General features: G+C 27.3%; 6 protein-coding genes across 8 annotated transcripts in view; 3 read left to right on the top strand and 3 right to left on the bottom strand.

Annotated features, from left to right (window-relative positions):
* Positions 1-1,924: 1,924 nt before the first annotated feature.
* On the bottom strand, positions 1,925-4,303 carry LOC108548733 (protein charybde). The gene is made up of 4 exons (XM_017901821.1): positions 3,958-4,303; positions 2,797-2,980; positions 2,554-2,709; positions 1,925-2,479 (listed from the first exon to the last, which is right to left on the bottom strand). Exons 1-4 carry the CDS (start codon positions 4,004-4,006, stop codon positions 2,389-2,391), a joined length of 480 nt encoding a protein of 159 aa, XP_017757310.1. The 5' UTR covers positions 4,007-4,303; the 3' UTR covers positions 1,925-2,388.
* Positions 4,304-4,468: 165 nt separating this feature from the next.
* On the top strand, positions 4,469-10,864 carry p115 (general vesicular transport factor p115). The gene is made up of 13 exons (XM_017901781.1): positions 4,469-4,506; positions 6,855-7,264; positions 7,485-7,713; positions 7,799-8,055; positions 8,133-8,334; positions 8,412-8,563; positions 8,725-8,915; positions 9,000-9,172; positions 9,271-9,698; positions 9,800-9,980; positions 10,077-10,261; positions 10,352-10,699; positions 10,787-10,864. Exons 2-13 carry the CDS (start codon positions 7,187-7,189, stop codon positions 10,862-10,864), a joined length of 2,502 nt encoding a protein of 833 aa, XP_017757270.1. The 5' UTR covers positions 4,469-4,506; positions 6,855-7,186.
* A 403-nt stretch (positions 10,865-11,267) lies between these two features.
* ND-75 (NADH dehydrogenase (ubiquinone) 75 kDa subunit) lies at positions 11,268-15,975 on the bottom strand. 3 transcript variants are annotated; one of them, XM_017901864.1, is made up of 12 exons: positions 15,878-15,975; positions 14,764-14,957; positions 14,546-14,653; positions 14,092-14,457; positions 13,786-14,007; positions 13,589-13,724; positions 13,126-13,478; positions 12,850-13,035; positions 12,575-12,764; positions 11,866-12,041; positions 11,653-11,787; positions 11,268-11,558 (listed from the first exon to the last, which is right to left on the bottom strand). In XM_017901864.1, exons 2-12 carry the CDS (start codon positions 14,920-14,922, stop codon positions 11,409-11,411), a joined length of 2,181 nt encoding a protein of 726 aa, XP_017757353.1. In that variant the 5' UTR covers positions 14,923-14,957; positions 15,878-15,975; the 3' UTR covers positions 11,268-11,408. The 3 variants fall into 3 exon arrangements, with proteins under 3 accessions (XP_017757353.1, XP_017757355.1, XP_017757354.1); XM_017901865.1 differs by lacking the exon at positions 15,878-15,975 and adding an exon at positions 15,698-15,783 and having other exon boundaries at positions 11,409-11,558; XM_017901866.1 differs by lacking the exons at positions 14,546-14,653; positions 14,764-14,957 and having other exon boundaries at positions 14,092-14,339; positions 15,878-15,970.
* Positions 15,976-16,578: 603 nt separating this feature from the next.
* On the top strand, positions 16,579-17,957 carry eEF1beta (elongation factor 1-beta). The gene is made up of 3 exons (XM_017901867.1): positions 16,579-16,756; positions 17,213-17,634; positions 17,706-17,957. The coding sequence occupies exons 1-3, from the start codon at positions 16,677-16,679 to the stop codon at positions 17,858-17,860; spliced, it is 657 nt and encodes a 218-aa protein (XP_017757356.1). The 5' UTR covers positions 16,579-16,676; the 3' UTR covers positions 17,861-17,957.
* Positions 17,958-19,961: 2,004 nt separating this feature from the next.
* On the top strand, positions 19,962-21,548 carry LOC108548770 (lysozyme). Its single transcript, XM_017901868.1, has 4 exons — positions 19,962-20,122; positions 20,897-21,085; positions 21,169-21,242; positions 21,317-21,548. Exons 1-4 carry the CDS (start codon positions 20,041-20,043, stop codon positions 21,455-21,457), a joined length of 486 nt encoding a protein of 161 aa, XP_017757357.1. The 5' UTR covers positions 19,962-20,040; the 3' UTR covers positions 21,458-21,548.
* A 219-nt stretch (positions 21,549-21,767) lies between these two features.
* LOC108548766 (nucleolar MIF4G domain-containing protein 1) overlaps positions 21,768-23,503 on the bottom strand; it is a 4,432-nt gene continuing 2,696 nt past the window's right edge. The window contains exons 7-9 of the mRNA XM_017901863.1: positions 23,392-23,503; positions 22,134-22,265; positions 21,768-22,058 (exon numbers count right to left, since the gene is read on the bottom strand). Of these exons, the coding sequence (XP_017757352.1) occupies positions 21,768-22,058; positions 22,134-22,265; positions 23,392-23,503 (535 nt within the window). The remainder of the gene's footprint in view (positions 22,059-22,133; positions 22,266-23,391) is intronic.

The raw sequence follows: 23,503 nt of genomic DNA, 5'->3' as shown, positions 1-23,503 counted from the left end.
CATTACATTTTTCTTAAGCAAATAATATTTAACAATATATCAATATATAAAAAAATTAAATACATGTGCTCTCTCTCTCTCTCTCTCTTTCTCTCTCTCTCTCTCTCTCTCTCCCTGCTTCCCTCCTTCCCAACTCTCCCAAATATCCTTCAAAATGACACCAGTAGCCATAAAACATAAAATTTGGCAGAAAAGGAGGGAGAAGGTATGAATTCCAAATATAAAATTTTAGTTTTGGGAATTTAATAATTTTCGAAATATTAATAAAAAAAATCTTTTGGTATCATACATGGAATTTTTCAAGTTCAGTTTGTGTAGCTAGCCAAAATATTAGTTTAACCTAAACCAAATTAATCTGCATAGATCTAATCAATGGATATAATTAAAATAATGTAAGTTAAAAAGAGGCATGTGAATTTTATAGTGGGTATCCTGTAGATAATGAGACTAATATCGGTATTATCTGGTCGACAATTAGCGACGACACGACGACTAGCGAAAATAATTATATTTAATGATGTCTATATGAATAAAACTTAATCTATGGTACAAAAAATTTTTTTTATTAATATTTTAGAAACAATTCAATTCTCGAAATAAACATTTTATATTTAAGGAGCACACATTATCTTCTCCTCTTTCAAATTTTGTATCGATTGGCCACAGGTGCTATTATAAAGCACAGCCTATTCCCCCCCCCCCCCCCCTCTCTCTCTCTCTCTCTCTCACCACTTTATGCACTCACACACGCATTCACGCGCACCATTATACTTCTACTGTCTTTAATGAAGTACAAAATATATGTAACAGCATCTTATATACCGATTACTCCTACGTAATCAATAAAATCACATATATCGGGCGTTTCTTTTTCTTTTATTTTTTTGTTGTTAGCGCAACCGCAAGAGGATTATTTTATATTCAACTATTTTTATTTGAACAAACTTGCCTAAATATTCCTCGACTTAAACTGTAACGCATTTGATAAGCTATTCAGCATTTCAGTTTCTTGTTTATTATTCTTTTTATTTTGTTTATTATTTTTGCCCATATACAAATATTATTTAAAAAATTCTAACGCTGATCAGTCTTATAATGTCATATGCGTGGTTGCTCCTACATATTTTTTTTATTTCTTCAAATATGACCATTTTTAATTTTGAAAATGAACCACTTTTCATTAAAATAACACGATTTCATAAAATGATAATGATTGCGGATGATAATAATATTAATAATAATAACAATAATAAAGAAATAATAATAATAATAATAATAATAATAATAATAAATTGTCAATTAGTTACGTACTAGACAAATTATACTTCAATGTTATTGATATTCTGTACACATATCAGAGAAGTTGCACATATAGCTAACCTTCAAAATATCGTATAATTTGTTTTTCATATCAATCGTATTTTTTCTCATTAATATCACAACATTGTATCCAATCGATATCTAAGCTGATTACTGCTACACATAAAAGAATTATATCGAAATATTTTGAAATACAGAATTAAGAAGTTCGAAAACAAGATTACAAGAATAAGAATAGATATATAACCGATAAGTAAAAAAGGGACACGCTAAAAAACAAAATTATATTGGAAATTACAAAAATAATTTATAATAAAGAAAACTACTTTAGATATCCATTGGTATTTTTGAAACTAATAAGTATGTAACATATCTATACATCTACTCTTCTTAGTACTTATATAGTTTTACTACTACTACTACTATTATTTCTGCTATAAACAAACAAAACTTTATTTAAATTTCAGTATATTATTATCTGTATACGCAGAAAAATCAGTTACAAGTCTTGTATATCGAGTCATTTTCGTTGAACGAAAATACAGTTTTTATCTTTTGCAAGAGAATTCCTCCCTATGCAAATCTATAAACTAGTATCGCCAAATGTTTTTAAACTTAATAGATTGGATATGTATATATTTTTAAGAGGACGATCTTTAAACCAAATTACGAATGATAGGAAATATACAAAACATAGAAATCACATAAAGGAAACTTCTCAGCCTTGACAATACTAAAAAATGTTCTCAGTTGTCTCACTATCACATTTGTCAAAATGTATAGACCCCCCTCCCCACTAGTTCTATGCGCGCGCGCGCGCATATGTACCCATTCCTTTTCACTTTTTCTCTTCTCTTTACTATATTACTTTCCCATTATTCATTTCTTACATTGGCTAACTAAACACAAATATATTGTGAAATATACACATATTGGATAAATGAATTTGCCCATTTTACATTGAAAATAAAAAGGGCGACATTGAGACCTAATTATAATTAGAGGAGCTTGGAATAATCACATTTCTGAAGAAAATTAACCAATGACTTTTAGATGTCACAGGATCATTCATTGTGCTTGTTGATATGATCTATACAATTTCTTCTTTTCTAAAGTAAAATCTCGACTGATCATAATGGTACCTCCCCGAGTAAGATTTCTGAAAGAAAAACAAATACATTAGTAAAAGGTATTTCTTTTTATTTACAGGAATCTAGTTATTACTTTACTTACTTTAAAAACTGAGGTAATAGAATATGCCAAGATGTATGATCTTGTTTCAAAGTTAAATAAAGTTCAAAAGTAGATATTGTGTTCGGATCACATTGTATTTTTGATAATTTTCTGCATACACTGTCTGTTTCAAAACTAATGAACAAGGTGCAACCTCTGCAATAAATATACTATGCATATAACAAGCGTATGTATACTTGTAAGAAAGCAAATATTACATAAAATGTTTGATAAATATCTTACCTAAGACCACAAGGTTCATTCTCAGCCATACTAAGTACATTTTTAGCTATTCTAGGCAAAAGGTCAGCAGGCAACAGAACTTCCCCACATGCTAACTGTACGTGCTTTGCTCGCCTTAATTCCACTTCCAAACGTTTTGCTAGAGCCTGACAAGCTCCATCAAATTCTTCAGCCACTGTTCCAGCTAAGATAAGAAACAATCAGTTACAATTATCCTTGCTTACCACTGCTTCTCTATTTTTTCACGCAAACTTTTTCAATACAATCAATAACTTTTAATCATCATGATCAATATTATCATGATTCTACATACAGTATTGTTGTGTCAATTGACTGTTGTTATCCCTAACCAATTTTTAAAACTAGGTTCATGAAATTACATATTTAACAGACTACTAATTTTAGGACCTCGATATTTTGTAACAAGTATTTGTATTTAATGGGGCAGAAATATTTTGAATTTCCTACATACGCGAAATTTCCTAAAATCAAATATAGTCGCTAACTATAATCAACTAACACGGTGATACAGGACTTATTCTACATGATATTATACACAAATTTAACTAGCTGCGCTTGCTAGATGCGCACGCATACACAAATACGTTCAACATATTTTATACATATACCGGCCGATTGTACCGGCATTGAATTATCTGCATAATTAAAGTATTCTTGATATTACAAAATAAACAGCCTTCTATAACGCAAATAATTACTATAATATTGCTTACTTATCACTTATTCATAAAAAGAATTTTCTTTCTATGCCTTATCTCCCTAGCTCAAAAACAAAGAAACATGAAAGAATAAGTGAAAAAGATATATATTCTATATGCAGCTATGTGTTTCAAAGATATTACTAACGAAATAAAAATAGTAGTTAATTAAACATTATGAAAAAGTCAGACTAAAGAGTGCGTTTCAGCTCTATAAAAAATTGAAAAAAATAAGTAGCGCATATTAAAATGAAAAACGATATTCCTTTATTCTATCAAAAGTCAGCTGATCTGGAAAATAAGCTGAAACAGCTACATGATCGATTATTATTCCTTAAACGTATATACAAGATACAATATACAAAAAAGAATGAAAATAATAAAAAGAAAAATCGAAAAATAAAAAATCAATCGTATTTGAATAGAAGCTAAAAAAATGTACCTCTCGTATTACTAAAATTCACATTTACGGGACAGGGTAAAACTTCCATATTCAAAAGATATTATACACGACACAGCAGACGCAGGACACGACTAATGTCACAATGACCTTCTTGAAATACACAATAGATAAATTATTTTTTCGACGTCGCAAATATATTCAAAGCTTTAAAATTATATTTTTAATAACGATAATTTAATAATTTCATAAAGCCAGCAAAATCACTCTTTTAAATTGTTTAAACACAAGTAGCAATAATAACTACAGTAGTAGTCCTTTCTCTTAAACTTTCACTAGAAGCTGTAACACTACACCATCAGAAACGATACATTTACACTCATATTCACAACCGACACAACTGACTTAGTGCCCAATGATGACGCGCCTTTTATACCAATACTCCCCTCTCCCTGAATTTTTCCCTTCCACCGTTCTTTAACAGACCGCCTAGCAACACCGGCTACGTGATGTTTCGCACTGAATTCACTTCGGGCATTTCCGTTTCTTGTCTAACGTCCGAAACAGACTATTTCAACTTAATCGTGTATTGTACTTAAGTATCCGTAATGTTACTGTATTTTTTTATTTAATTTCTTCCATCTTTTCTTTTTACTATCATTTAGAGTCATTCTACTTTTGTTACTTGTGTAATCATTGCTATTTTATTATTAGTTGAATGTAAATTTAATTAATCTTACTTTAAATTCCGTAATACTATTTTACATTCGGTACACAATTATTTATATATATGTATTAATTACATTATTATATAACATATTTTATAAATTAATTTTTCATCACCTTTACACTTTCAAAATTAACTACTATCAAAAAAGTAATTGTACTCACCTTTTGACAGTTTTCTGCAATTAATACTGGGTTATATCTTTATTTATTCTGCTATTATTGCTTAATAATTTATTTATTGATTTTCTTATTTTATGCTTCATTTTATTTTATTTTTAAATCTTTCACTTTTTTATATGTTTAACATATCTTTTTTGTAAAATCTTTAATAGAATTAATTTTTGTTAAATTATTTTATCATTTATATTTCTATTCAAAATATAAGTCAATGCTTATAAATGGTAAAGGTAATATTTCGAAAATGATTAAAAAGAAAAATTACAAATAAGAAAAATTCATTAACAAATGTGATTCTAAATGATTCAATATATATGTATATGTTGCGAACATAAAATTTTACTATACGATATCATATGAGATATGCAGTTTTGAATAGCACATATTTCTTTTTTCACTAAAATAAAAAAATTGACTGTCACTGAATATTTTCTTAATATTCAATGCATAATCTGAAAAATATGTAATATATAATATATTTTCACAGGACTAGGAAAAACGTACGTAAAGTATATTAATAATTAATAAATTGAATTATAATTGAATATATAATACAAATAATAAATATTAATACGAGATAGATAAATATGAAAGTATGAAACAAAATTGTAATATAAATATAAAAAAATTAAAATACAATAATTTTCGTTATATAAACGATATTTCCTCTGTTATAAGTGGAAAATATAGATTTAATTATTCGTTGTATATGACATATGTATATCATAAAAACTATATCATTATTCAATCGCTAATTTACATTACATTAAATTTTCCGCACGAAATTATATTTCGATGAAAAGAAATCTTTAATTCGTATAAAAATATATAAATATCTCTTCTAATTCTATTACACAAGAGTAGGGAATATTAGTATTTAAATATAGTATATTTACACATATAACAAATACTTTGCTTTTCTTGTTTCTTAGTCTTTATCTAGCTCTGTAAAAATAGAACTGACAACATGAGCGATACGATTGTTTTTCTGTCACATATATATGTTTATTACTCGATTATTACATTACTTACATTAATTTGTATATTTTCTGTGAAAATATTTTTTTTTTTTTTGTAGATAATTTTAAATAATAACTTTTGTTCATTGGTAGTGTTCATTTAAAGCTATTAATACTAAAATTGATCAAGGGGAAGTAAGTAAATGCACACATTTGCTGCTGCTCCTGCTAGTGCTGGCTTACATCAGCAATAATACATGACTTCTACGTTCGATTTTACTTGCCTTACTTATATTTAGAGAAATGTATAATAAAAAACGGAATTTTTGATTTTTTTTTTATCTGATGTAATTTCATCGAGAATTACTTTACCTTTCTTTACATTACATTTTAATTAAAATAACATTGTTTTCATGTATTGCATAATTTTTTACTTTCTCCATTTTACCATAATAGTCAAAAATGCACATCGATATATGCATATTTACTTATGTAAATGTCAATAATTAAAAAAAATATAAAATATAAACGTAATACAAAAAATATAAAAAATATTTTCTGTATGCAAAACAGAAAAATATGAACGATTCTTACCAATTAATTTAAATTAAATTAATTTTTCTACATTAAAAGTTTCAACTTTGTTATAATCTATAATTACCAAAATCAAAGTAATTATAATTAAAATTATGTTGTTGGCTGAATACAATACGTGATTTTTATTCTGTACTTCAAAATTATTGTTCTGCTCCGTCTCTTAATAATTCAAACATTTTTAAGTTAGTTGTATTTTTAATTCAATTATATAATACCTGTAATATCGTAATATAATTAAACTTGAAGATAATTTTGCATATAGATTATCACATATATTGAGAAGTAATTTTAATTATTTAAGACAAAATTTTTTATATAAATTAATACGAATATCGTATTTCGTACATTGTAATATTCATTATCTTTGATTTTTAAAAAATAAAACAATACGATCAGTAAACAATTTATTGAAATCATTAGTCTTCCTTTATACTTTGTTCGTTAATACATTAAACATTAAATATTTTCATAAATTAGACACCAAAAGCCGATGTAAATATGAAATGGTACCCATTACATGAAGTTAGATGGGAAATCATGTGGTATGTAAAAATATTACTTAATATGTAAAACTTCAAGGGTTTTATCAATGACAAAATTTTATAGACGCTCTATATTAAATTATTACCTGCTAAAAATTCTATTCTAAAATGTATCGATATTTTCAAGGTTACGTGACGTTGCAGTGAAAGTAATGTTGCTGACGCCCTCTACCAACCATCATTTGTTTCAGTGACTTTAATTAAACGAAGAATGTCGACAATATTATATGACGTGTAGTTTAGAATTTTTATGATATCAACAGCAAAATGGAATATTTTAAAAGCAGCTTGAAGTCTGTGTTAGGTTCATCATCTGTAGAAAACGAGCCATCGGGTGCTGATACGGTACTTTAAATCTTTTAATCGATTAATTTTGTAGTTTCAATTTTTTATTTTTTTATAATGTAACACATGGTAATAACAATTTTGTCTATAAACCGGTTATTACCTGTATATAGTTTGAATAGAGTGAAATATTTGGGGATATACAGAAATTTTTTTTATATTTGCTTTTATATTATTTATCGTTTTAAATTTCATTCATTTTATTGGAGTAATTATATAGGTTGAGCGACTGGTAGACAGGTTACAATCATCAACATTGTTAAGTGACAGACGAGATGCCTGTCGAGCACTTAAAGCTCTTTCACGCACTTATCGTGTTGAAGTAGGAGCTCAAGGAATGGATGCATTGAGACAAATTTTAGAAATGGATAGAACCGACTGTGAAATCATTGGTTTAGCATTGGATACTCTGTGTAATATAATAAATCCTAAAGCATTCGACGAAGAAGGTAATTATTATATGATAGCATATAGTTTTATTAGTCAATTTTGTTTATACAAACTTCAATGTGCTTTATGTAAATTTTATTTCAGTCGACAAACATGGGTCTAATAATAAAGTAGGAGAACAATTCACAGAAATATTTATTAAAAATGCAGATAGTGTGGGATTAGTTTTAGGGCTTTTAGAAGAATTTGAGTTTAAAGTAAGATGGCCAGCATTAAAGTTACTAATGCATTTATCAACTAATAGACTAAAACATATACAAGAAATAATTCTAGTTAGTCCTATGGGTGTTTCGAAATTAATGGATCTTCTTGGTGATAGTAGAGAAGTTATACGTAACGATGTACATTTCTATGAGCTTGTAATATATATGTTTTTGTTTACTGTTCAAAAATTTTAAAAATTTGTTTTATGTTATAGGTTTTATTGCTTCTTATTCAACTGACAAAAGGAAATGCAAATATTCAAAAGATTGTTGCATTTGAAAATGCATTTGATCGTATTTTTGATGTTATTACACAAGAGGGCAATGCAGAAGGTGGTATTGTTGTAGAAGATTGTTTATTACTGATGTTAAATCTTCTTAGGGGTAATATAAGTAACCAAAATTTTTTTAAGGAAGGTAACACAATTTAAAAAATGTTATTTTGCTACATCAAATATGAATATAAAAATACTATTATTATTGATGCGTTTTAGGCAGTTATATTCAAAAATTAACACCAATGTTCCAAATACCATCAGAAAATGATGACAATCCTCTAAGTGCATGGAGTCCACAGAAGGTATCAAATGTTCATTGCATGGTCCAAGTAATTCGTGCTTTAGTAGCACCAAGTGGACCTGCTCAGGTAACTATTTAAATGTATAAGTAAGTGAGTAAATTTTTTGTGTTGTTTGATTTTTCGTTCTTCAAAACTGATTGTCCAATCTATGATATATGTATTGTGCGCGCGCGTGTGTGCGTGTATATATATATATATATATATATATATGTGTATATACTGTAAAGGCAGTATCAAATTGTCAAAGAATTATGAGAGCTTGTGGTCTTCTACAAGCTTTATGCAATATATTGATGGCTAGTGGCGTACCCGCTGATGTGTTGACTGAGACAATTAATACTGTTGCGGAAGTTATTAGGGGAAATGCCAGTAACCAAGAATTTTTAGCTGGAGTAATGGCACCTAGCAATCCTCCTAGGTACTTTCATGCACATAGTATGTATTTTACTTTTATAAACTTATCACATTAATGCATTACAAAATTTGTATATAATTTTTCTAGACCCGCGATCGTTGTCTTACTTATGTCTATGGTGAATGAAAAGCAACCATTTCCTTTAAGATGTTCTGTTCTATATTGCTTTCAATGTTTTTTATATAAGAACGAAATTGGACAAAGTCAGCTTATTCAGACTTTGTTGCCTCAAGGAAATGAAATGCCATCATTGACGACAGGTTTGTGAAGAGCTATTTTTATGATTGACTTATAAATTTCCTTTTTATAATATGATATATGCTGAACAAGAAATATTTTATGAATGTAATATTGCTAGGACAGTTGTTGTGTGGAGGTTTATTTTCCTCGGATTCTTTATCAAATTGGTTTTCTGCCGTGGCATTATCTTATGCACTGATTGATAATGACAAACAGAAGAAGCAAATGTTACGTGTATTACTTGCAACAAATATTGGAAAGCCACCAGTGACCTTGATGCAACAGTGTGTCATGCTATTGCAACAAGGCAATAAAACACAATGCAAATTAGGTCTTCTAATGTTACTTTGTAGATGGATTGCACATTGTCTAACTGCTGTTAAATCATTTTTACTTATCGATTCATCTGTAGCTTATTTGACAGCTTTACTGTCATCACAAGAAAATAATGATGATTTACAAGAAACATTGCTACAAAGTATGTGTGCTATACTTATTGGATTATGTGTACATTTTAATGATGACAGTATTTCTAATTATACGAAGGTAATGTTATGAACATGTTAAATGAGATATAAATGAAATAAATTATATATGTATGGCAATTATATGTTAACATTATATTGTATTTTTTTTTTATTTTGTAGGAAAAATTATGTAATTTAATTGAAAATAGAATAGGATTAGAAAGATTTCAAGATGCTATTGGTTGTCTTGCTAGACATGAAGTGTATTCCAGAACTTTAAAACATCCTCAACCTTCAGCAAAGCATCCTTCAGATCTTTTATTAGATCATGAATTTTGTAGGCTATCAAAAACATTGGAGGGTAATCATTAATCACATTTATAATTTACTTTATTAATATAAATTCAGTAAGTTACAATTTTGTGAATTTTATATTGGTTCTAATGTGTATTCTTAGGTGTGATTATAAAGTCAGTTCTAGATGGAAGTAGCTTACATCATAAAAATCAGATTGCAACACCTATGTTACCAGATTCCGTTTTAGTAGCACAATATAAAGAAGTTATTCGAGAACAGGATTGTCAAATACAGAAACTTAATCAATTTTCAGAATCACTTGTTAAAGAAAAACACGAACTCGAAGTACAGTATAGTACATATTTATAGATAATATTTTATAATTTATAATTAGATACAATTTATACAATTCCAGTTAATGATTTCTTAATGCAGATACAAATACATGATCTTCAGTCAACTATCAGTCATTTGAAGGATCAAAATTTAGTATTACGGGCAGCACAAACTAATTTACTATTTGAAGAAAGCGAATCCAATAATATTACTGCCAATGAAGGTTGTACAAAAGAAGCAGAAAAATATAAAACTGTTATTATAGAATTAGAAAATCGTTTAGCAGAATATGCTTTAATGGTGAATAGTTATGAAATTGATTTAAAGGAAAAATCTGAAGAACTAGAGAAACTAAAAAAAGACCAAGAAGATCTTTTAGAACTTTTAACAGAACAAGATAGTAAAATTATACTTTATAAAGAAAAATTGATTGCTTTAGGTGAAAAAGTACGTAATTCTGTTCAAAAATGTATAGATCATTTTTTAATAAGTGATAAAAACTTAATACTTCTAATATTTATTTTCTTCTCTTAGATTGATACAGATGAAAGTTCTATTGAACTCGATACTGATGACCAACAAGAAACTAATTGTGTCGATCGCATCGATTGATTAATATTGCCTTAAAAATCGAAAGTTGTTATAATAGTAATAATAGCAAAAGACTATTATTTCGGAAATATTTTTTCTGCTTGTTTAAAATAATAATAAACTATTGTATTGTGACAACACAATATATCATAAGTACTACAAAATGATATATAATTTTTATTTATTTTGTTAAAGTTTCATATATGTATTACTTTGTATATTAGCTATATTTAAGTGGCTTTGATTAACAGACTGATAAATATTTGAATTATATTAGAAATCCGTCAATCATGATAGTATACTTAAGGAGATATTTTAACGTTGATTTAGTTTATATTAAACATTAAATAATAATAAAAAATATTACATTTCCCCAAATGGTTGTAAACATAATATAACATAATGGAATATAAGAATTTCAACATTTTATTAAATTTGTATATTCTGTTAAATTAAATAGTATTGATATATCTTTAATAAAAGTACCATACTTTCAATGTATTCTTATATATTATTACATAACTACTGTAATACAATTTACTATTTATATTTATAATTTAAATGTTTATAAAGTACTTTCCCGCTGTTTAATAACTGCTTGTATACATTTTGCCATTGTTTGTGAAGCACGAGATATCACGTCTGTCATGAAAAAGTGATCCAACGTTTTTTGCTTTACTTCAAGTGGATTTGAAGACAAAGAGCCTACCATCTCCTTCAAAAATAAAATAAATATGAATCAATACCATTTACTGTTTATCGAGTTATTTCAGCATGTTCAGTTATTAATTTATAATATGCGTGTTTACCTTTGATAACTCCAATGCCTGGGGAAAATAATTAGATGATTCCACAATGCCATACCTAACTAAATGTGGTGCAATTTCTTCTAATCTAGACCTTATTTCGGACAAATTGTCATATGGCAAACAAACTCCGCAAATCTATAAAAGTATTATTTTATTTTATTTTATTTTTTTTCGTCTTATACCTTATATTTAAAAGTATGTTAGTTAAATTACTTCGGAAAGTGCTCGAATAATTTTCCAATCTGGTCGCGCCATACCCGGTGGTGTAATTGCAGCGCAAGTTTGTTGAGCACGACCTTCCATATTTACAAATGTTGCAACTTTTTCAGTATATGCAGCTCCAGGAAGTATAACATCTGCGATTGAAGCTCCTTCGTCACCGTGGCTACCTAAACCGTTGATCATTCATGTTCGATAGATCATAAAACGTTTATTTTCATTACGAACAGGTTTTCCAAAATGTTAACATTCCAAAACCTCTCAAAACCCAACAAAATATTAAGTTTCAAAAATTTAATACTTTGCAATTTTTTGTAATTTGAAACTTCCGAAACCTAAGTCAGAAAAAATATAAAATCAACAAGTAAAGGAAAAGTATCTCATTTTAATGCTTAACATTATTCTCTGAAAGACTAGATCCAGTCAAAACTCTAATGCTGGTATTTTTTAACAAGAATATGAATTAAATAGTTTTGTATATTGTTATGTTTTTGTTTGTATTTTGTTAAATTGTGATCAATCAGTATTTGTACATAAGTTTTATTAAGACTTCAGTTATTAAAACAAAGTATTCATAATATGGGTCAAAATTAACATTTTAAATATTGTGAGTTTTGAAAGTTTCGAAAATTTCAAAATCTTACAAAGTGTTGAATTTAAAACTCAAAAATTAAGTTTAAGGCCAACCTCAATTTTTATATACCTATATATACAACAAAAGTATCGGGAAAATCTTCTTTTCTAATATTTGTATCATCAGCTCCTAATAAGAAGAGAACTTTTGGTTGTTGCTCTTTAACTTCTTCAACAGATGACATGTAACCCACATCCAAAGCTGCCACTTGAGATGCATTTGTATGAAGAATGTTTAATATCTTCCACTCTTCAGAAGTCTAATAAAGAGCATAAAACCAACAAAACTATAATATTTTATCATAACTGTAATAACAAAACATGCCTTTATTAATTATTTTTTACTTTTGTGTTTTCTCCCAGGACTTGAGCCAATAATTGCGTTTCAGCTAAAACTTTTGCTCCATCTTTCCTAGTTAATTGCTCAATGCCCAAAATAATTAAAGGCTTTTTAGCAGACTTCAAAGTGTTCGAAAATGAATGAGTACCATTTCTTAATTGTGTTATAATATCTGGAGATTGACCTAAATGCTAATGTTAAAATAAATCACTGATTCTTTAACAAATAATATATAGATTGTATTAATATATTATTAGAATGTTTTGAGATTCCTTGTTTACCTCATAATCATAAGTTAAGTCTATATTTGGACCAATTAGAGCAATAATCTGTTCACTGTGAATATATCCTTTCCTTAAACGCGTATTCACCAATGGTGCTTCATACCTTGGATTAGTACCAACTAATAATACCATGTCAGCCTCTTCTATCCTAGCAATTGTGTTGTTTAGTAGATAATTACTCCTTATATCAATACCTGCACCGTGTTTTGGAAAACTTTGTTCTGTTGCAAGAGTTTCACCACCCAGCCTATTCACTAAATCTTTCAGAGCCACAAGAGCTTCAGCATCAACTAGTTTTCCAACAATTGCAGCACATTTGTTTGGAATTATATTCTGGATAGCTTTAGCAGCTAACAAAGAGTATATAATCTCAATATAAAGAAACGTATATAATTTATATAATTGAAAAAATAATATAACTAAAAGATTAAAAGTGTTTTAAAATATAGATATGGCCTACTTGTTGCAAGAGCATCTTCCCATTCAACAGCTTCTAATTTTTCATTAATTTTCATCATAGGAGTAATAAGCCTCTGACGCTTTAGTCCATCATAAGAGAAACGTGATTTATCTGATAACCACTCTTCATTTATTTCCTATAGAATATTAAACCATTAAAATTTATAATTAAATTTAAGATGTAATAATCTTATTAACCTCATTCACTCTTGGTAAGATTCTCAAAACTTCACCCGTTCTATGTGATATTACTATATTACTACCAACAGCATCAAGGACGTCGATACTATCTGTACGACGTGTCTCCCATGGACGGGCAACGAAAGCATATGGCTTACTTGTTAATGCTCCAACAGGACACAAATCTATAATGTTACCAGATAGCTCAGACAGAAACATCTTTTCTACATATGTTCCTACCTATTAAAATATAATTTAAAGATAAATTATAATTCAAATAGTAAAATTTAAGATAACAATACACAAATTAACAATTAAACATACTTGCATATCATTTCCACGACCTGTAGTCCCTAAGTCATCAATACCAGCCACTTCAGATGCAAAACGAATACATCTTGTACAATGTATACAACGGGTCATAATAGTTTTTATTAGAGGACCAATATCCTTGTCTTCTACTGCTCTTTTACCACTATAATTAATGTCAACAAATCTGCTTCGATCACTACCAAATGCCATACTCTGATCTTGCAAATCACATTCTCCACCTTGATCACAAATAGGACAATCTAAAGGGTGATTTACCAATAAAAATTCCATTACACCTTCTCGAGCTTTACGAGTTAAATCAGAATTAGTTTTCACTCTCCATCCTTTCATTACTGGCATCGCACAAGCTGCAACAGGCTAAATATTTACAAAATGTAGACCATAAATGTATATAATCCTAATTGAAATTTATTAGGAAATATGTGTGTACATATGTAACAAATACCTTAACTTGCTTTTCAATTTCCACAAGACACATTCTACAATTTCCTGCTACAGCTAAACGTTCATGATAACAAAATCTAGGAATTTCCACTCCCACTTTTGCAGCTGCCTAAACATAGCATTGAATAAAGATATATAAGTATATTATTGAGTAATTTAACTATTGAAGTTATACTGTGTCAATGACACTTAGTAAATGAATTGAGAAGGTTATATTACTTGTAAAACAGTTGTTCCTGGTGGGACCTGAACTGGTTTGTCATCTATGAATACTTCTATTAATTCCTGTTGCAGCTTAAGTGATGTATGTAATCCTGCAGTAGAAACTCTACCATTCTGTAATCCCGTAGATAATCTTATCACGGGAAGTCTTAACATTTTGGTTCAATTACTTTGTATAGGTTGATGTTATACTGTTATGTAAGAAAATATCACAACTTTAAGTTTTTAGTAATTATTATAATAATCAAATTTATGTAATAACCGAAATATGCAAATAATAAGATTATATATTTTTAAGATGATAAACTCAAGTAACAAATTAAAGAAATTAATTTCTTTTTTAATTTCATAGAGCAATGTTTTTACATCTCAAGAATGTAGTATAAATATTTCAGACCAAAATTCAAACAGGAATAATTTTCCAAAGTATTGATTCTTTTAAAATGAAAACTTTAAACCTGTTTTTCCCAAAATCACATTTATCAAATTAACATGCAGCACAATTTAAGAAATAATTAATTGATTGAACTAATCCAAAACAAACATATATATAAGATCTTCATTTGATAAGCCTACTGAATTCATAATATTAATTATTCAAACTATGTTTATTGCATAATAAAAATAAAAATTTTATGTAAAAATCATTCATTTGTTTTCAGAGCCGCGTGTTATCATTAATTTCGTATTTTTCTAAATTGGATTCGGATTAAAAAGATACTTAGTTCTAGTAAGAACTGCATTTCAATTTTTATTGTAGATAAATGTAAAAAAATGCTGAACTGAATGCTGATTCATATTGTAGACGGAACGGTTCATGGAAAATATTTAGTACTTCACAAAAAATTGATAAATTGATAATTTGTAACAAAAGAATAAATGTTATGTCTTGAAATGTTAAAGAATATATACGGAAAATGACGAAAAGTACCGTCGAGATTTTACGTTATAAAAAATTGTCAAAAATCACTTTTATTTCAATGCTTCACTTGAGTCTCATCCCTTATATAGCCGTAAATTGGACCCAGATCAATATATACTAAATATCAATATAATAAAACTATTTTATTATTATAAAGCACTAATAATAATTAATTTAATTAAGAATTACCAAATTTTCGTTCGTTTCACAATCTCCTCCCGAACGTTAGAAACGTCTAAAACGAATGATCTAAAGATCAATCCAAAATAGAATTTGCCACAAAAAATATATAACTTTACTATATACTTCTGAGAATTGGCAAGCAAATACCCTTGTGACATCGGTTCAATTTTGAACACACCATCGCGACATCTATCAAAGAAAAAAGTAATTTGACATAAATAACTTATCAATTGTACTTATAATATTGAGTAGAATTGCTTTCTCACAATGCACCTTTGTAAAAATAAAACAATCATCATGTATAAATCTTCATGTATACATATATATGTTCCTAACATATCCTAAGCACATATGTATACTAACATATAAATTTGCTATATGAATTTTATAAATTAATGAAACATTAACAAATAAATCATATTTAATCTCTTAAACGAAAAAGAACTATAATATGAACCAATAGAGTCTCTATAAACAAGTATGAAAAACATTAAATAAAAATTAAAATGAACTAAAAATAATGTTTTGTCATTTTCAAACTGAAATAATTGTAATATATAAATGCAACATATTTATTTTTGGTAAAGTTAAACAAATTTTTCTGTTAAGAAATTATAGTTTAAAATTAGTCACTAGTTATTTTATTATTTCCCAAGAATAGCACACCGGAAAACATCATATTACGACGAAATAATGAACTATCAACTTTCCGCTACATATAGCTCTCTCTCTTCCGGTAAGCACAAAAGGGACTTTATTGTCAGTAAATTCGGCTAGGTGTCCTTATTTTACTTAATTTTACGCAATGGCTATTGGTGATCTTAAAACTGATAAGGGTGTCAGAGATTTAAATTCCTACTTAGCAGATCATAGTTATATTGAAGGGTAAGTGTATTTTTATGTTTATAAAATTTGTATTGTAATACACGTGGTTCTTTACTTACCAGCATCTTAAAATCATGGAAGTGTTAATTTTTCTTTATTTCTTTTTTTTTCGTTCAATTTTTTCTGTGCAACATTTAAAGTAACTACGTTTTTTAACTTTATCTAATATTTCAATCTTCAAGAACATTTTAAATATTTTTTAATGGATTAATTAATTCTGCTCATATGTGTATTAAAGTACAAGTTACATTTAGACTATATATTTAAGTACAAATATAATATTTAGAATTGAGAAGTATATAAATGTTAAAATGAAAATAGTTATTTTTATTATATTTAAATATAGAATACACTAAACATATCATTCTCTTATACAACAATTTATTTTTAACGTTTCAGTAAAAACATAATTAGTTTTTTATAATAGCGTCAAATAAAAGTTATTATATTTTTAAGGTGGCAACCCACTCAAGCAGATGTAGTAGTTCTTGAAGCTTTAGGAAAGACTCCAACATCTTCAAACCCTCATGTTTTAAGATGGTATAATCACATCAAATCATACGATTTAAAGACACTTCCAGGAGAAAAGAAAACACCTACTATCTTAAATAGCAATAATTCTACTAACACAACAACAGCTAAGAATGAAGAGGATGATGTGGATTTCTTTGAATCAGATGAAGAAGAAGATGCTGAAGCTTTGAGACTTAAAGAAGAAAGACTAAAGGCATATGCAGAAAAAAAGGCTAGAAAACCAGCAGTCATTGCTAAATCTAGTGTTGTGTTAGATGTTAAACCATGGGATAATGAAACTGACATGAAAGCCATAGAAGAAGCTGTAAGGTCTATTCAAATGGATGGTATAGTTTGGGGAGCATGTAAGTTGTTTTCTCATTTTTTTCATTGAAAATCAATTTTACAATTAATTGTATACATATTATATTTCTAGCCAAATTAGTTGCAGTGGGTTATGGCATCCATAAGTTTAGGATAATGTGTGTCATAGAAGATGATAAGGTATCTGTAGATTGGCTGATAGAACAAATAGAAAGTTTTGAAAAACATGTTCAATCTGTCGACATTGAATTATTCAATAAAATATAAATGATTGTTTCTGTCTATTACCTTTAATGTAAACTTAATAAATAATCATTGTTTGTATACATAATCTGTTATTGCATAAGAATAATTATTAATACAAAGTTTCAGTGGCAATATGTTAACAAAGCTTTAAAATATTTATATTAATGGTATTATCTCAATATTTGTAATAGATTATTTAAAAAATTAATATCTTTTATATATATTTTACCTATTTAAAAATTTATATTTATATCCTTAATAGGAAAAGAAAACTAAACAAAAAGAAGAAACTAAAGGGAATATCTAAATTATAATCTAAAATTTGTAGGTTAAAGTTCTATCGTATTACATAAATGTTTCGGTGTTGCATCTCTTTAACTCCATTAGAAATCATAAGATTTGATGACAACAAGATAGTGAGAAATATTTTGTATATAAATCAACAGTAATAGATCAGTAACTGTAAATTAAAGATTATTTAATTAATCATCTGAACAGTTAAAAAATTGTGTACAATGTATTTCGGTTAGTATTGATTTAATTAGTAGTAATATTAGTATGTTTTTTAATTTCTATTGGTAGAGAAGAGTCTAGGATAGTGCTATTCATAGGTAATACAGTTTTGTTTTCGTACATAACTGTAACTTTTAATTGTTAATACAAGAAATGGGGAGTTCGGAAATAGTTCCAACAAATCTAATATAACTTCTCTTTTGCTTTATGATAATTACAACACAAGCGCATGTATTAGTGCGTGATTCTTGATTAGTATTATTCTAGAGAATATGTTAGTTTAGTTTATCTATCTGTGATTTATGCTATATTCTCCTGCAATATGCAGTCTTAATATGAAAACTTCGAAAATTAATATGAGAAATCTATTATCTGATTACTTTCCTAATAGTTGTATTTTTATGAAAATCTTAATATTATATTACATTTTCAAGATACTCGGTTATTGCAATAAAACGTGTAATCAATTTTAAAATTTTTTTTTTTTTTCGTATTTAATATTTCAATTTATCCTCATATTACTGTTTCTCCGAAATATTATACCATGTACGTATCTATACGTATTTAAACGTAGAAGCATTTTAAATACATTTAATAGCTTTGTTTATTACATATAATGTCAGTTATTAGTTTTATTTCTTACAAATGACACTATAGAAATATTTCGTGCATCGAATTGTATTAAAATATATTCGGTCCTTTACAATACCAATTTAAAATATTTTCCTAATATTTTGTAACAACAATTTTTTAATCTTTTATATAAATTGTATGAGCAAAGCTGTTATATATTGACGTTATTATTGTAATTAATATCAATTAAAAAACTTAAAAGAAAAGGAAGAAGATAAACCGTAAAAGCTTTCACAACGTATTTTAATATGCTGTATCAGGTATATAATCTTCAGTTTGAAATCCGGTTTTAGTATAGTTTCTGTCTCATGAATAAATGGCGTATATATGTAAATTATTTCAGTTGTTAAAGAAATATAAATAGCGAACAAAGAAATCGAACGAAATGTTAAAGATGATTTTAATATATTATTGAAGTAAGCAATCCTTGATTGTGGCAGACCAAAGTTTGCTTAATCTTTGAATTCACTTTATCTACATATAATACTATATTCATTACAACAGTAGAACATCAAAAGTATACGTTTACTCAAAATACACAACAGAATAAAGCTAACTGAGTTGTATTCCATAATTATCTAACATTAGTAGTTTTATTAGTATACTTATACTAATTTTAAATACAGCATTTTTTCAATAATTTAAATAATTGTAAATAAAGTTGAAATAATATATACACATATTTGCATGCACACCCACGCAACGCGTGCGTACGCGCACATACAAAATTTATAACACATAACTCTAAAAACTATAATACGCATTCAAATATGTAATTATTCCTATCTTGACTTAGACTTTTTACTTTTTTACATGCCCAGTGTCGCGACAAGTCGAATTCTAAATCTCCTTTTTACGATCACGATTTTTTTAAGAGATAGTCCTTGCCACTGACCTCTGTTTCTGGTCCCCACCTCCGCAAGCACACGCGCGACAACTCTCTTGTATATAAAAGAGAACGTTGAGGAATTCGCGTGAATATTCTTCTGCGCATCGTGACGGTATTTTCATACATTAACAAAATTGGAAATTCGAAAAGAAATTATTTGTCCCTCATGAAAGATCAATTAACGAAAATGTCCTCTTTATTAAATACTTCAACTATTGTGTGTTTATTATTACTACCTTTGATTTATGGTAAGCATTTATTTATTTTTAATATTAAGTAGAAAATGAATTTTATTCGTGTTTCGTCAAAATCTTGCAGATCATTGTTTTCTGAAGCAAGTCAATTGAAAAAATTTACATTTATAATTACTTTACACGTGATTCATAGTAATTTTGGATATTAATTTCTATAAGTAGTTATTGTTCTTTTTGTTGAATAACAGTTTGAATAAAAATGCAATTAAAGATATCAAATCATACGAAATTATTTATAATTTTCTTCAATTTAAATTGATGAATAATCAATAATTAACTTTCAGTCAGTAGTATGCTATTACAATATACATAAAATATTTTAAAAATTAACATATACCTATATCGAAACTATAGTTTTATCAAAACCATCTATAAACAGATTTATAATTAAATATTTACAAGAAATTATCATAGAAAAAGAAATATTTATATTTTAGAATATTTATTCTTTAAAATAAAAAAAAAAAATATACGTATAATTATTACCTGCGAATTCGGTTTCATGCAACTGTAGCTAGTTACGAACGATTCTTGCAGACTACGTGAATTCTTCTTGACAAAGTCAAGGAAATCCTCTTAAGATGATTAAAAAGTCCTTATGATTTAATATATCTTAATAATTATTGTAATTATTTATTGATATATTATTATATTCTTTGAATGTTTTATTAAGTCTTTAATTTGTCCATTATATTTGTGTGCACCAATTCTTAACAGTTATAACTAAATATTTTAAATAAATGATTTCTTTTTTAATAAATATAATAGTGCAAGTAACATCAGTGTTGGGAACAGAAATGGTATCAAGAATATGCCTAGGATGTATATGCGAAGCTGCTTCTGGATGTAATGTTACACTTAATTGCGATGAGTCTGTTTGTGGACCATTTCGTATAACGTGGAATTATTGGGCTGATGCTGGTAAACCAACCCTTGACAACAATACAACTAAAGACGGTCAGTACTTATATATGATTTAATTTATAATTGAAAAATAGTAGAATTGACTGTAATAATAAAAATATTCGTTCTTCTTTTAGAGTACATAAGATGTGTAACCGATCCATATTGCGCAGCTCGTACAGTACAGGGTTATATGAAGAAATTTGCACAGGTAAACATATGTACATAAATGTATATATTTTGGGTATATTTATTTATTATTTTCTTCTCTATATTTATTTATAGGATTGTAATGGTGATGGTAATATCAACTGCGACGATTTTCTCCGTATTCATCGATTAGGGGGATACGGATGTAGTGGGCCACTGAACTCAAAATATGAAAATACTTACAATCTTTGTATGCAGACTTTTCAACAACAATAACTAATAAACGATTATGTGGAAACATTTAACTCTGAAGTTACACTATACATGTATATGTATGTATGCTTAATAAATTACGAATACAAATATGTAGTTACAATGTTACTTAAAATATAATTTTATTTGAAACATTTGCAATTGAATTTGTTTTAAAATGAATGTTACATGGTTCTCCCTTAAATATTTACTATATTACGACTTAGGTATAAAATTAGTTAAGTACATATTGTTTCATTACAAAATGCAATTATTATTTTAATATTAACTTCGATTTTGTGTTTAAAATCATTATATTTTATTCTACTGTTTTTTAAAATTTAATTTTAAATTCATTTAAAATTAATATTTTATTAACCAATTCAATTCTTTCTTTCAGCATTATCTTTTGTTCATCCAAGATATAATATGAATATATATTTTTCATTATAAAACAATTTATGAATAAACGAAGGCTTTCCCTAAAACTTTGTAATTGTGAAGAAATACAGAATCTTTCAAATACTTGCATACAAGATCGTTCGTTTTCATGTAAAAGAATTCCCAATATTATTTGTCTAAGAAATTTCATGGTTTGCCTGTCTAGTTCAGTAAACTGAATGATCTGTAATAAAATAACAATACATGGTAGAAGATTTAATATAAACATTTATAAGTTAGTAATAACCATAGTACTTACTTTAAGTATTGACAAGGAAAGGCACTTTTCAATAAATAAATGACTTAAAAGTTGGGCTAAATTAATTAATTGTTTGTTGTCATATATATCCAGTGTCTTCAATTTGTCCCAAAAGTTATACTGTATTGTTAACTAAGTCAAGATTTACGTTAATATATTATTAGTCATTTACATTCGCATATATGCATATACAAGATGTAGAAAAAGATGGGTCAATATATTTAAAAAATAATGAAAATAATTGTATATTAATTATTATTGAATATAAAAATATGAATACATCTTGTAGTAATGGCAATAGCAAATGACTAAGTTTCGTTTATAGGTTTCAAACATATATTTATTTATTTAATAAACTATTATCATTGATATCACTAATCATAGTCATTATATTACAATCATATAACAAATGTACATGGTTTCATAAAATTTGAATATTTATTATAATCGTATTTTTTTCCTGCAACTTGATAAAGAATTGTTTAATATATCAAAATGTACAATAATGCTCAGTTAAATTTAAACAAATTTGAGAGTCAGCATTGAGTTAAATTCTCACGTGCAGGGTAACTTTCTTTTTCTAAGAATGGACTTGAGCATTATCAGAAAGAAATAGAGGAGAGATATAACGAAATAGATTCATGTTGAGCAGCAATGGTAGAGATCCAATATTTCAAAGGAAAAAATGATCATGCAATACTACAAATTTTGTCTTTTCTAATATTTATGTTATTTTTCTAATAGTGGAAGTAATGCATTCTCGAAATTCTTCCAATTAAAATATGCCTAAATGCAATATAAATCAAACTAACTGTAATTACAATAATTAACTTGATGTAGACTGCAAAATGATACATAATAACATAATAACATAATAACATAATAAAATAGCTTGACTTATCTGATGTTTAGACTCGTTTTAATTGGAAGAATTCCAATAACGCATTTGTACTATTTTTAAAACGTTAGGATGAAAATTATGGAATGTAAAAATTTTCTTTACTGCATGATTACTTTTTTCAATAGCAGCATCTCTTCGTACTGCATCTATTTACCTCTTTTCGTTCTGACAATTTCTTTTTCTTCTTGTCAACTGCATAAAGTTTCAGTGAGCTTAAGACAATGAGTGATGGTTGCATTATTGTATTTACTATTGTACTTCAGTAACAAAACCTTGATCAATATTAAAATGTGATTGTGACTGTTCTTTTTCACACATCTTGAGTAGCTAAGTACAAAATATAAAATTACTAAGTACCTGATATTTTCTATTATATTCGCACAGTTTTTGTGCTAATACTGCATAATAAGGATTAAACTTATTTTCCTGCAAGCAGCAATGTATTAAAACATGTATGATTTCTCCTTCC

The sequence above is a fragment of the Eufriesea mexicana genome, unplaced genomic scaffold (assembly GCF_001483705.2).
Source record: "Eufriesea mexicana isolate 0111107269 unplaced genomic scaffold, ASM148370v2 scaffold1767, whole genome shotgun sequence".
NCBI lineage: Eukaryota > Metazoa > Arthropoda > Insecta > Hymenoptera > Apidae > Eufriesea > Eufriesea mexicana.
The sequence above is the reverse complement of the archived record's forward strand: the minus strand, read 5'-3'. Positions and strand labels throughout refer to the sequence as shown.